The sequence below is a fragment of the Lucilia sericata genome, unplaced genomic scaffold, assembly GCF_015586225.1.
Source record: "Lucilia sericata isolate MDLA Ls3-8-SP2 unplaced genomic scaffold, ASM1558622v1 Contig000687F_arrow, whole genome shotgun sequence".
Taxonomy (NCBI): domain Eukaryota; kingdom Metazoa; phylum Arthropoda; class Insecta; order Diptera; family Calliphoridae; genus Lucilia; species Lucilia sericata.
Window position 1 is genome coordinate 165,001 of NW_023994690.1, and position 15,502 is coordinate 180,502.

At 31.5% G+C, this 15,502-nt stretch overlaps 1 protein-coding gene across 1 annotated transcript in view; it reads right to left on the reverse strand.

Moving 5' to 3' along the window:
• Window positions 1-689, reverse strand: part of LOC119607321 (thioredoxin domain-containing protein 17) — a 916-nt gene extending 227 nt beyond the window's left edge. Inside the window, exons 1-3 of the mRNA XM_037961185.1 lie at window positions 319-689; window positions 173-254; window positions 1-9 (exon numbers count right to left, since the gene is read on the reverse strand). The exon at window positions 1-9 is cut by the window's left edge and continues 227 nt beyond it. Coding sequence (XP_037817113.1) covers window positions 1-9; window positions 173-254; window positions 319-463 — 236 coding nt within the window. The 5' untranslated portion in view covers window positions 464-689. The remainder of the gene's footprint in view (window positions 10-172; window positions 255-318) is intronic.
• Window positions 690-15,502: the final 14,813 nt, after the last annotated feature.

Sequence of the window (15,502 nt, forward strand, 5' to 3'; positions counted from 1 at the left end):
TCTTTCCAACTGTAAAAAACAAATAACAACGTATTTCACAACTGTTAAATAAAATGTTTTCCCACAACCCCTCCACCCCTTGACCTTATTTTATAACTATTTACAGCCATATAATGATAAGCCATATTTATAAATAACTTAATAATTTCAAGTTCAAATGTGTTGTACTTACTAAGCACGTTCCCCCACATCTACATGAACAAAATGTGATTTTTCTGGAGCCTTTTCCAAAGCATTGTGAATGACCGGCTCAGCTAGAAAAGAAATTTTACCGCTTTTATTACCCTTTCAAAAAACAAACTCCATCCATCCATTTACCTTTTACACAATAGGGACACCAACTCTCACCATTCTCATTTTTACCTCCCGAAAACAAGACATGGATGGGTTGACCAGAACCTTCTAATTCTTCTACCAATTTTGTGAATTCTTCGTAACCTTTAACGTTGTGTTGTACTACCATGGTTTTGCTATTGATCAACTTCTGTTGTGTGCGTTGTAATGCGGTCAAATGTACTTGACGTTGTGATATTTTATAAATACCACCTACAAAATGCTTTATGGAAGTCGTTTTGTTGTACTTTTTATGTAAAACTTCCCAAAGAAATGTAGAATTTAATAAAAAATTCTTTCGTCACTTGTTTTAGATTGTGCCTGATTATTGATAATAAAAAAAATATTAGTTGCCGAACTAGTGCCAGAGCCCTGCGCCGACAAATGTTAACGGCGCCGGCGACTGACACTAAAAATATCGGCGGCGGCTTAAAATCGAATGTAAGCCGGCTAAGTTTTCAAAAACGGTTAATTTTAAATTTTTCAAAGATTTTAAATCAAAACGGAATAAAATAGGGCAAGCAAAAAAGTTGTGTGAGAAATTATGCAGGGATGAAAAAAATTTTAAATTTGATTAATTCTTAAAAATGAAAAACAAATTCTTTGACCAAGTTTTATAATGATCGGCCTATATTTTCCCAGGTATTTATTTTCGCCGCATAGTGTTATCTATATAATAAAGTTTTGAATAATATACATAGCAATTTAATTTGTTTTTTTTTTTTTTACCTTAATTTGTAATACGCCATTAAAAGCGCCTCTCAAAGACCTTTCACATGATATCAAATTTAATTATCATACGTGAAATATAAATAATATAGGAAAAACTTTAAAAAAGTTCCTTTTTATTACTCGATCCAGATCACGAAACATTGGTCTAAGGACACACATTTTGGGAAACGGTATCTTATAATAAACCACGAGATGAGAACTACGAGATGACAAAAGTTAATTTATTTTCAATAGCTGTCGGCGGTAAATATTAAAATATTAAATCCTAGGGTGTCCGTAAAGACCAGCGGAAAAAACCTGAATAAACAATATTCTGCTTTTATGTACTTATGTCAAAAAATATTAAAAATATCTCCAAATTTTTCATAAAAACTAAAATATACAATTTTTGTTCAATAATCCCAGATTTTTTGATGACTTTTTGAATTTCATTTTTTTCAATTGTTTATTTATGCATCACTTTTTTAAAATAAAGTATTACGTGATTTGCAATTTTTATTTCCTGTATATGTACTGAAATATAAACCTATAATACTCTGCCTTACAGTTAAATAAGGGATACATTTTTCACTGGCAGGCCACATTTCCATTCCGACATGATACACAGATTTCACAATTACTTTCACAAAGATTTCAAGTCATATATTATGTGTATAACTAGGGTTGTCATTCGAATAAAAATTATTCGATTAATCGAGGAAAAAAATTTTGTTTTTCTTCGAACGAATAAAAAATTTTCAATTTAGAATAAAGAATAATTCGAACAATTTTTGCCGATTAATCGAATATTCGAATAATATTTGAATGTTACTTTTTACGAATATTTTATTATACATAGCATTGAAATTATGTTAATATTTTGTAACACAAATCTAAATATAAAGATATGTTATAATTGAAACAAAACTTTTACTACTTTTTGCAGTACACAGAAAAAAGTTTGAGCATAAATATTATGAACAGCTTTCATTGACTAAAGTTAATAGTATTTAAGAATAAGTTCCTAAATTGTATGAATTTTTTCATTTTTATTTTTTTAAAAATAATCTAGAAGCCTTGACTTAAAAAATTAAAAATTTTCTTTCTATTTTTCTATTTTTTAAAAAATGTTTGAAATTTTCTTTGGAAAATTTTTTATTTCTTTATGATTTTTAGATTGAAAACAACGAAAATGCGCGTAACTTGCAGGATTGTCTGAAGAATGGATGTTTTGCTATATTTCATATTTTGTTTTCCAAAATTTTTATTTATTTTTCATAAAAATTCGCTAATTATTATTATTTTATTTTCTAAAAAAATGGAACATTGGATATTTATTGCAATGTGGATATTTATTGCAATTTTTTATGAAAATCAAAGAAAATAAGTAAAAAAACCAAAAAGTTCATTCATGTACAAATTCGTACATTTTATGAACTTTTAATATTCCGAATGAAAATGGTTTGGGAAAAAAAAGTCATGTTCGATTCATACAATTTATTACAAAATTCATTCTAGTTATGTATTATTTTTTTCTGTGTATATAAAAATTTTTGTTTTGTTAAAAATGAAATGGTTCTAGTTTTAAAAGTGATATTCTTCAATTTTTTTAATGTTTGCTTAATTTTTGTTTAATGTTTCAGTATCTGTCTTTTTACAAGAAAGACAATTTCTAAATATACTGAACCCTGTTTCCTGGGCGATGTGTAAGAGAACTGTAGGCATGAAATTTTTGATTTTTTGATTTTTTATTCATCCTTTATTAATTGGTTTATTTACAATATATACAAAATTTTGAGATTTTATCAATTAGATATTACAGCAAATAACATAATGGAATTATAATAAATAAATAATTTTTGGATATTTGATACATTTAAAGGCAAAAACAGGGAGAAAACCTTTATTTGAATGGAAAAGAAAGTCAAACATGTACAGAAAATATGTAGTTTTATGAATAGGCTATTTTTAAAAATAGTCTTTCATAAAATTACGATTTTCAGTTTGATGATTCAATATTAATTCAGATAAGTGGCCTACATTCTCGAATCAGTGGATACGAGGAATTTTCAACTTTTTCGAAATATTTATTATTTAGTCTTGTTATAAAATCAAATATTTTTTCATATTTAGTTTCCTGATGTAGAATGTTAGTTGGATATTTCCAGTTTTTGTTATTTATTATTTTTAAACATTTATTTTGAATAATTTGCAATCGTTTTAGATGATAATTTGCAGCCGTATACCAAACAGGGCTAGCATAAGTTAAAATAGGTCTTATAATACTTTTATAAAGTAGATTTTTATTTTTGGCATTCAAATAAGAGTGTTTATTCAGAAGGGGCCATAACGATCTTATAGCTTTGATAGCTTTTTGACACGCCTGTTCAATGTGTTCTCTAAAAATTAACTTTTTATCTAAGATCACACCTAGATATTTAACGCAATTATCTATAGGGATGTGCTCATTCCCTATGGATATTTGTCTTCTTGGGATTCTTTTAGGAGATTTGTTATATGGAAATATTATAGCTTGAGTTTTATTTGGGTTTATTTTAATTCTCCATTTATGGAAATATTTAGTGCAAGCTGAGAGTCCCTTTTCCATTTTCCTAAGCAATGCGCTGGTAAGTTTGCTCGATGAGATCAAAGCAGTATCATCTGCATAGTAAGCTGTTTCTAAATCTTTTGGTGCTGTAAAATCCGAAGTATAGATTGAGTAGAGTATTGGGGATAATACGGAACCCTGTGGTAAACCATTAGTTATTCCTTTAAGTGCGGAATTTACTCCATTTAGAGCAACACAAAAGTTTCTGCTATCTAAAAAACTGTCAATTAATCCACACAAATATTTTGGTACATTTGCTTCTAGTAGTTTATATAAAAGGCCTTTATGCCAGACTGTGTCAAAGGCCTTTTCTATATCTAGTAGTATCATACCAGTGGACCGTTTGGTGGTAATGTTGTTAATAATTTTATTTTTAATTCTGTTTATCTGGTGTGTTGTACTGTGCTCTTTCCTAAAACCGAATTGTGATTTGGAAAGAATAGAATTTTCCTCAATGAATTGATTAAGTCGGGAATGTACAATTTTCTCTAAAAGCTTACCTAAATTGCTCAGCAAACTAATTGGTCTATAGCTGCCAGGATCATTTTTTGGTTTGTTGGGTTTATGAATGGGAATTATCTTTGCTGTTTTAAATATACTGGGAAAATAATTAAGTTTAATACAACCATTAAATATTGTAACCAGTAGTTTTATAGCATTTAAGGGAAGTTTTTTCAATAGAAGATTCGATATGTTGTCAAATCCGGGGGATTTAGATGATTTGAGTGATGAAATTAAGTTAATCATTTCACAGAGAGATGTATATCTGCAATCATCAAAAACTGTGTATTGATTTCGAAAGTTGTCTACTAAAGAATCAACCTTCTTGTCAAAGGAATGACTGAAATGTGCTGTGAGGTTATTAGCCTGAACAAATCTATTGGCGAGAACTTCAGCCTTCCCGCTGTCAGAAATAATTTTAGTAATTCCTACATTCAAATGGGGGATTTTTGTCTGACCTTTAGCTCGTAGGTTTCTACTTATTCTCCAAAATGATTTGTCACCTGGCTTCAATTTGGATAAAAGTGCTGACCATTTCCTATTTCTTTCAGTATTAATATTCTCATCAATTAACTTGCTCAGAAACCTTGAATATTGTTTGTAGAAATTAGCTTCAAATAAGTTAGTCGATCTATGAAATTTCCTATTAAATGTTCTTCTTACTTTTATATATTTAATCACTTTATCAGGTAATGTAACTTTGTCTGAAGGATATAATTTAGGAGTAGATATGTCTCTAGCTTCCAGAATGATCTTGCTTAAAGTACTTAATTCATTATCGATAATTGTTTTAGTATTATATATATTAGTGTTAGAAACTATTTTGTTATCTATATAGTTTTGAAAGGAATTCCAATTGGTTAATTTATAGTTATAATAGCTTAAATCTACCGTATTTACAGTTGTTAAACTAATAGAGCAGACAATCGGGCGATGGTCTGATGGAATCTCATATTCTAGTACTTCTAGGTTCAAATTTAATGTGGTGTTGCTTAAGACTAAATCTATTGTAGACGGAGCACGTCCGTGTTGATGAGGGTAGTAGGTTGGATCATTTGGATAATAAACGAAGAAGTTGCATGTATGTTGTAATTGACTGAGCACGTTACCAGCGGTGTTATTTCTTATACAGTTCCACGAGGTATGCTTGGCGTTTAAATCTCCAAGTAGTATGTAATCTTTGCTTGGCGAAGTTAATTTAAGGATATCATGTTTAAAATTATGGTTATAATGGGCTGAATATGCTGCTATTATTTTCATAGGTCTGTTATTTATCAATATTTCAACTGAAATATTTTCTATTGATTTAGTTTTATCCACAGAAATATTTTTGTGGTTAATATGTTTATGGATAATGAGAGCAACTCCTCCTCCCCTTGATCCGTCGGTTCTGTCATTTCGATAAATATAATAATTTTTGAAATATGGTTTATTCGTTTCATTAAAAAAGGTTTCGTTAACAGAAGCAACTTTAATTTTTTCTTTTTCTAGTAGAAACTCAAATTGAGTTAGTTTGGAATAATTTGAGATGCCATTGGCATTCCAGTGAAGTATTTTGAATTCATTTATATTAACGTAATCCATAGGCATATTTAACCATTGACATTATGACCTGAATTTGTTGCACTTTGGAAGTACATCTACTTAAGTCTTCCATTGTTTTTGAGAATATATCGAATAATTCATCAATACTAAAAATGTCATTATTTGATTTCAGCTGATTAGCATAGGTTGGTTTATTATGAAAAACGTTGTTATTTTTATTATTGTTAACTGTATTTGAAACTATATTTGGGAAGTCAGCATTGTTGTAATGAAATGTGTCACTTTGATTTCTCCTGTTGTTTCGTTGAGAGCTTTTAGAGGTTGCTCTAGCCCTTGTCTCAAGATATAATGATCGTAGGGGACAATTAATGTCATTCGCAGAGTGATCAATTCGTTCTTTTCCATATTTTTTACAGTTGAAACATGAAAAGGCAGCAGGACTTTTGTCATTTGAGTTATAAGGACAATCTTTTGTATGATGATCGTTGGCACAAATCATGCAGGCTGGACGTCTAAAACAATGTTCACCACCATGTCCATACATAAGGCAGTTCCAACATTGGGTTGGTTTATCATTTTTTGGTTTGTACTTTTTCCAACTAATTATTACATTAGATATTGTTCTAATCTTTTTTAATGATTCAGGATTGAAAGTTTTCCTAGTGAACTGTACTTTGTAAACAGCGTTGTTCGATGAACTGAACTTTGTGTTAACCTCTGTCACTGACGAGGGTATAAGATTATAACTTTTTAGTTCTGCCATGATGTCATCTGTTTTTATTTGGGGTAAACCGTAAAGAAACGTTGTGTAGAGCCTATTTTCCTTCGGATTGTAAGAGTGAAATTCTATTTGATTTTCCCTTAATATTTGCTTACAACATTCGTATACTTCAATACTAGGAGGAAAAATCTTAGTACCAATGGAAGTACGTTTGTACATACAATCTTTGCCCAAAAGATTTTGGATCTCTGTAAAGGGTTTGTCTGCCTCCACAACAATAGGGGGTGGCTTAGTTTTTTTGACTTCATTTATATTTGATTCGGGAAGAACTTCCATATCGTTCATACCGGCTAATAGACTAAATCTGTTTCTTGAACATGATGCGATATTTGGGTTATAGGCCACAGGTCTATGAGTGTTAATCATGATTTTCTTAGGAAATGATTTTTTCTTCTTAGATGAGGATTTGGCCCCGCGGGCCATCACTAATTGTATTCCCTTTTATTCGCTTTGTAATTGACTACACGTGTGCGAGCTCAAGCGAGAACGAGAGTAGGCAATAATCAAAACAAAATATAATATCACTTTTGTAACTGTTAATTCTTGTTTTTTTTTTTTTTTTTGAATTGCTAAGCGCTTTAATGGACGCAACCGTTCATAAAGAGAGTTTGGTTTGAACTCGTAGGCATGAAATGGGGTCTTAGTCCTACTATAAAACATTGGTTTTATTAAAGTGTAGTTAGACTAATTCTAGCTTATGCTTTAATAATCGGGTTGACTTCTTTGGACAAAAAGTGTAATATCAAACTACAACAGGGAGTTCAGCATACTTGCTGCTTGGTTACAAGTGGCAAGCAAGGCTTCAGAAACGTTGCTAGATATTCCACCGATTGAAACATATTTAAAATATGAGGCGGCACTTACAACCGAACGTCACATAACTTTAGATGAAATGTCCAAAATCAGTTATAGGACACGTCATCAATGTATACTGGACACATTGGAAAGCTATAAACAATCATCTCCTGATCGCATGCCAGACACAGAATATGTCAGAAACTTTGAAACACTGAGTCCAGATAGAATGTCTTGATCAAGCGGAACATTTGATTGGGAAATTCTTAGGAATTACGGCCAGGAAATTGAGTTTCAGAACATTGAAAGATAATATATTCAGTCGACACTATGTTGTTTTTTTTACCAAAAAACCTTTTTCTTCCATGAAAAGCAGCGCACAACGGGCCCGATAGTGGCCAGTTTCTAATACATTAATAAATAGTACGATTTTCTTATTGAAACAGTTTGTAAAAATGTTTGCAAAACAGGTTAGCTAAACATCGTATATATCATTATAAAGGCCTCAACTTTTAAATTCTTTGAGAAATTTAAAAAAGGTTGAGATTCATCTAAGTTACTGATTTATAAGTGTATGTACGAAAACCGTTTTATTTTAAGATTTTGAAGGTGTTTTGCAAATTTTATTTATATTTTATTAAATTATTCGAATAAAAACTTTTATTCGTTATTCGTTCGAATAATCGAATAATTTTTAAAATTTAATCGACTACTCGAATAAAAAAAATATACTACATTTTTATTCGAATAATTTTAAACACGAATAATTGACAACCCTATGTATAACGCATTCCGCAACAACATCGAAGAAGTCCAACTTCCTTATGTTATATTCCCGAAAAATTAACTTACATACTCAACTCACCCCTCTGCAATCGCAACAAATTCTAAAAACGCTGTGTTAGGAGGCTGATAGAAGGTTTACTCAAAAAGGCCTATTAGAAGATATTTCGCTGAAGGTTTGTAAGAACACCTAAGGTATCGGTATTGTGGCTTAATTCGGTAGCGGTATAGGTATTTTGACTTATTTCGGTATAAGTACTTTAGTGTTCTCGGTATATTGGCATATTTTGGTAATGGTATTTTAGCGGTAACGGTAGTGTACTAAAAAGATATTTTATTTATTAATTTATTCAGTAATAACAAGTAAGAGTGTTATATTCGGCTATGCCGAATCTTATATACCCACCATCAAATCACTGCCATATAAATAAACTTTGATATTTTGAATATTTTATTATTATGTATCGATATTAACGAGAACATCATTGTATTATTTGAAAGAGGTCTATTAATGGGGGTTTACCTATTGAAAGCGCTCTTTCGAATTAAATGTGTTAATTTATATAGGGAGTAGGGTTATATATACACATATGGACCAATTCTCATAAAAGTCGGTAGAAAGATTTCAGTTCCTTATTTATTTAAAATTTCTTGTATTTTTAAGCCAGTAATGAGCATTAAAGTCATTTTCTTAAAGGGACCTTATACGGGGTTAAGGTTAATTTTGGACCGATCCTCATAAAATGTGGTAGAGAGATTTTAGCTTAAAATTAGTTTATGTCGAATTTCATTGCGGTATTCGTATTTTTTTCGTTGTACTAATTTTCTGAGGGGAAATTTATATGGCGTGGGGTTATAATGGACTGATCCGCATACAATTTGGTAGAGAGATTTCGGTTCCTATAGAACTTATCAGTGTCTAATTTCATTTACGCCAGTAATGAGCCTTTAAGTGATTTTCTGATGGGGACCTTAAATGAAGGGTAGGGTCAATTATGGACCGATCCCCACAAAATTTTGTAGAGAGATGTTAGCTCATACAAAACTATATTGAATTTCATAGCTTTACTCGTTTTTTAGGCCAGTAATGAACGTTAACGTAATTTTATAGAGGGGACCTTATATGGGGGTAGGGTCAATTATGGACCGATCCACATAAAATTTGGTGGAAAGGTTTTGGCTCCTAAGATACTTATTTGTGTCAAATTTCTTCGCTATACTCGTATTTTTACGCCAATAATGAGCGTTAAAGACATTTTCAGAAGGGGACCTTATATGGGCGGGTAGGATTAATTATGGACGATCAACATAAAATTTGGTAGAGAGATTTTGGCTCGTATAAAACTTACTTCTGTAAAATTTCATCGCTATACTCTTCTTTTTAAGCCAGTAATGAGCCTTAAAGTCACTTTATGGAGGGGACCTTATATAGGGAGTAGGGTCAATTATGGACCGATCCACATAAAATTAGCTGGAAAGGTTTTGGCTCCTAAGATACTTATTTATGTCAAATTTCTTCGCGTATTTTTACGCAAATAATAAGCGATAAAGTCATTTTCTGAAGGGGGACCTTATATGGGCGGGTAGGGGCAATTATGGACCGATCCACATAAAATTTGGTAGAGAGATTTTGGGTCGTATAAAACTTACTTCTATGAAATTTCATTGCTATACTCATATTTTTAAGCTGGTAAGTAGCGTTAAAGTAATTCTATGGAGGGGGACCTTATATGGGGGGTAGGGTCAATTATGGACCGATCCACAAAAAAATTGGTGGAATGGTTTTGACTCCTAAGATACTAACTTATGCCAAATTTCTTCGCTATATTCGTATTTTTACGCCAATAATGAGCGTTAAAGTCATTTTCTGAAGGGGACCTTATATGGGGGGTAGGGTCAATTATGGACCGATCCACATAAAATTTGGTGGCTCGCATGAAACTTATGTGTGTCGAATTTCATCGCTATATTCGTATTTTTAAGCTAGTAATCAGCTTTTTAGTAATTTTCTAAAGGGGACCTTATATGGGGGGTAGGACCAATTGTGGTCCTATGTCCGCCATAATTCAGAATTTTATTTCAAAGGTCAAAAAACTGACTTATGCCAAATTTTGTGGTATTTGCTTCATAAACAACGAATTTGTGAATGTTTGAAGCTCTTTTACAATATTCCGGGGGGTACATTTGTATGGGGGCTATGTGAAATCGTTGACCGATTTTGCCCATTTTCAATACCAAACATTTCTGATCAATAAAAAATATTTTGGGAAAATTTCATCGCAATATCTCTTTTTTTGTGGACGCTATCGTACCAACAACAGACAGACGGACAGACGGACGGACATAGCTAGATCGTCTTAGAATCTTACGAGGTCCCAGAATATATATACTTTATGGGGTCTGTGAACAATATTTCGATGTGTTACACACGGAATGACAAAATCAATATACCCCCCATCTTTTTTGATGGTGGGTATAAAAAAGCCAATTTGGCCAAAATAATATCACATAGTTCTGTCTGTTCTGTAAACTGAATCCGAGTAAATTTCTCGTTTAAAAACAAGTACATAAATATAGTCTAATGTAAATTGAATGTAATTTTATTCTAATAAATTAAATAATTATTTTTCTATTTTTGTGTTTATTTTTGTGACTTTTACGTTCAAGTAACAATTCGATTTGCAGAACACCAAATTCGGTTTAAAAGTTTTAGAAACCGATTCCATTTTCAGAACAGGCATCATTTTTTATCAAACCACGGGTTATTTCATAACCTTATGACCACAACCACTTTCCTTTCCACTTTCAAATCAAAAATTCATAAATAAAGTCATATAATGATGCAATTCAATATTTTTATTTTAAATCATATGAACTTTTAAAAAAAATAAGCAGTAGTTTTAAGAAAATGTTAAAATAATATAAAGGGAATACTTATTCAGGATCCAATAAACGCTGACGCACATGCCAACGCAAACGGCTATGAGGACTTTCTCCTGGTATTTGTTGGCGAAAATGATCCCATTCGTTTTTATAATACTGATACAAAGCCACCGGATCAGAATTGGGTTTATGCTGACGTCCTTGCGATGCCGAACGACGAACTTAATAAGAAGAAATAAAGATTTAAGGAAAAAAATACGATAAGGACTTACTTACTTAAAACACTGGAACTGGCTTTACTACGGCCACTGCGAGCACTGGTCGATGCTGCTGGACTACGTGCACGCAATTGTCTTTGAGGTTTATCGAGAATAATGTCATTCGGTCGAGGATCTTGCCATTCTGGTTTTTTCCTAGGAGATCTATGCAAACGTTTTATAGCACCAGTTGTAGCATTTCCTTTTACTGATTTCGATTTCTTTTTGTTTTCAGTCTCCCTTTTGTCTGCATATTCATCGGCTAATAATTCTTGAACTAAGACTTGAGAATCCAAAGATTTGTTTGAATTATAATGAGTTACAGGCTCTCGGGGTAAATTAACCATCTGATCTTTAGATACATTTAGCTTTTGTTGTAATTCTTGATTTAAGTTTCTTACAGCTTCGTTCGGATCTTTAGATTGTCCATATTTCCTTTCCAAACTTGACAATTTTTCCTGCAGTACTTGTGCTACAATATCTTCGATAATTGATCTTAGTGTAGACGACTCAGAAGAATTTAGTTTTTCCCTCGAAGGATGACGTAAATTGGAAAGTTTCTCCTTAAGCACCTGTTCAACTATAGATTTTACAGGAGTTTTCTCTTGGTTGTTTTCATTTCCTATTGGATGCTGCGAATATTTATCATGTAAAATTTGTTTTAAAGTATCTTCTATTAGAGCCTTAATAGATCCTTTATCAGCGTTTATTTCTGTAAATTTATTTTCTGCTGGACCTTTAGCATTACGACCTTGAGCTGTTTTATGTGTTATAGGACTATTTTCTAATACATCATGAGAAGTAGAAGAGGTTTCTCCATGATTTCTTTCACCGAGGATTTTTCGATTTGCAACCGCTGCTTGTCGACTACTTGTTGGTTTCTCGGAATCAAAGGATTTTCTTTTTGCAGCGCCTTGATTTTCATCGTTTCCTCGTTCGATTTTAGCTCTATAACTGGCTGTTGTTCTGCGGAACAGACTTTCGTAGTAATCATTCTGTTGAGTATTGACTCCCATGCGTTCTTCATATTTAATTAATTTTCTTAAATCTAAAGGGAAATTTTCAAAAAAAAAGGGAATTTTTTGTATGTTAATTATAAGGTTAGGATTTTGATATTATTAATGTTTAAGGGAAATACGATTATAATTGAAATGACCCTATTGGGTCTAGTCTACAGTCTAGTTTATAGTCTAATCTACAGTCCAGTCTATAGTCTAGTCTATTCTATAGTGTAATCTATAGTCCAGTCTATAATCTAGTCTATAGTCTAATCTATAGTCTAATCCATAGTCTATAGTCTAGTCTAGTCTATAGTCTAGTCTATAGTCTAGTCTATAGTCTAGTCTATAGTCTAGTCTATAGTCTAGTCTATAGTCTAGTCTATAGTCTAGTCTATAGTCTAGTCTATAGTCTAGTCTATAGTCTAGTCTATAGTCTAGTCTATAGTCTAGTCTATAGTCTAGTCTATAGTCTAGTCTATAGTCTAGTCTATAGTCTAGTCTATAGTCTAGTCTATAGTCTAGTCTATAGTCTAGTCTATAGTCTAGTCTATAGTCTAGTCTATGATCCAGTCTATAGTCTAGTCTATGATCCAGTCTATAGTCTATGCTATAGTCTATTCAATAGTCTATAGTCTAGTCTATAGTCCCTATTGGGTCTAGTCTAGAGTCCAGTCTATAGTCTAGTCTATAGTCTAGTTTATAGTCTAATCTATAGTCCAGTCTATAGTCTAGTCTACAGTCTAGTTTATAGTCTAATCTATAGTCCAGTCTATAGTCTAGTCTACAGTCTAGTCTATAGTCTAGTCTATTGTCTAGTCTATTATCTAGTCTATAGTCGACTCGACTATAGACTAAGTTGAGTCTATAGTCGAGTCTATAGTCTAGTCTATAGTCGACTCTATAGTCTAGTCTATTGTCTAGTCTATAATCTAGTCTATAGTCCAGTCTATAGTCTAGTCTATACTCTAGTCTATACTCTAGTCTAGTCTATATTAATGTTTAAGGGAAATACGATTATAATTTAAATGACCCTATTGGGTCTAGTCTAGAGTCCAGTCTATAGTCTAGTTTATAGTATAATCTATAGTCCAGTCTATAGTCTAGTTTATAGTCTAGTCTGTAGTCTAGTCTATAGTCTAGTCTATAGTCTAGTCTATAGTCTAGTCTATAGTCTAGTCTATAGTCTAGTGTATAGTCTATTCTATAGTCTAGTCTATGATCCAGTCTATAGTCTAGTCTATGTTCCAGTCTATAGTCTAGTCTATGATCCAGTCTATAGTCTATGCTATAGTCTATTCAATAGTCTATAGTCTAGCCTATAGTCTAGTTTATAGTCCAGTCTATAGTCTAGTCTATAGTCTAGTTTATGGTCTTAGACTAGACTAGACGATTATAATTCAAATGACCCTATTGGGTCTAGTCTAGAGTCCAGTCTATAGTCTAGTCTATAGTCTAGTTTATAGTCTAATCTATAGTCCAGTCTATAGTCTAGTCTACAGTCTAGTTTATAGTCTAATCTATAGTCCAGTCTATAGTCTAGTCTACAGTCTAGTCTAGTCTATTGTCTAGTCTATAGTCTAGTTTATAGTCTAATCTATAGTCCAGTCTATAGTCTAGTCTACAGTCTAGTTTATAGTCTAATCTATAGTCCAGTCTATAGTCTAGTCTACAGTCTAGTCTACAGTCTAGTCTATAGTCTAGTCTATAGTCTAGTCTATTGTCTAGTCTATAGTCTAGTCTATAGTCCAGTCTATAGTCTAGTCTATACTCTAGTCTATACTCTAGTCTATACTCTAGTCTAGTCTATAATCTAGTCTATACTCTAGTCTAGTCTATAGTCTAGTCTGTAGTCAAATCTATAGTCTAGTCTTTAGTTATTAATTTGTATAAATATTGTCAAGCCCCCAAGGAGCATTATGTAGCAGTTGGGAAGCTACTATTGAGGTAGCTGAGGTTCGAATCTTGTTCCACAATAGTGGGTGATTTATATTAAAGGATTAACAGGGTGAACTACAATATTCTCCATTAGTTCTTGTATAGTAGAATAGATTGTACAGTACATAAGGCCTTGTAGACAAGACTTAACGGGAAAGCAACCAAGTTACCTTTTGGGTCAAATGCTGTTTCTACCCCACTGTGTATTTTTCATCAAGAAATAAAACAATTATTTTCTTTAAATGTTTTGTTCAATTAAGATTTTTTCATTATTTTTATTAATAATATTGCAACATAAAATTGTTACAATTATTTTTTTATGTTCTTTTAGTTTTTGTTTTCATTTGTTTTACTTATTATTTAATGTATATCTTGTTTGTTTTTTATTTTTAATTTTCTTTCAAAAAAATGTACCACATATTTGTTGTTATTACATATTTTTTACGATTATTACATTAAAAATATTACAAGAAATTTTACAATTATTATGTTTATAATAATATTAAATATAATAATGTTTTATTTAAGTTTAGTACATTTCAATATTAACTTACGTTTAATATAAGATGCAGTAATGTAATTTTTAAAAGAAAACTAAAGAAAGATGACAACTATTTGTTTATAGAGTTTAAGAGTGTAGGAAGAAAAACAATAAAAAGTCTTGATAAATAAATTGAAATGATTAATCAGGCCAGTTGAAACTCAAAGATCAAGGGTATACATTTTTAAAGGATTGAGCTGTTCTTAATACGAATCTAACCTCAGAATTTCTCCCTTACATAAGTTTTTGGAGATAGGGTGTCCTAGAGATTGAAAGCCCCCCCCCCTTTTTTAGCCATATTTGAGACGTTATAACGGTGTGAAGCCATGTTCTTTTATAAAGTTTTTATATCATCTAAAAGTCCAATCTGTCAGCTTCAAAATAAAGGATTAACCTGTGTTATATATTTTTCTTTATTCGAAATATCTTAAGCTATTACTTTTAGTTTACGGCAAAAACTTCAATGGGCGATATCTCAGCAAATGCAAGACATTTTTAAATAATTCAAAATGTATTTTATAGATAAAATTTATGGAAAATAAGACCCTAAAAGAGACTCATAAAATAAAGAATGCAGTTTATTTAATTTATGATTGTTTCCAAGATTAGGTTAAGAATGAAGAAGATACAACAGAGTTTAAAGCTTTATTTTAAAGACGATTTGACTTTCAAAAGACATAGTAGTTATTATAAATAAAGATGACTTCGCACTGCTATAATGTCTCATAAAAAACGGAAACGGGGTTTTTCCAATCTTTAAAGCCTGTAAACTCAAAAAACTACTATGATGGAGAAATTCTGAGGTAAGATTCGTATTCAGAGCAACTT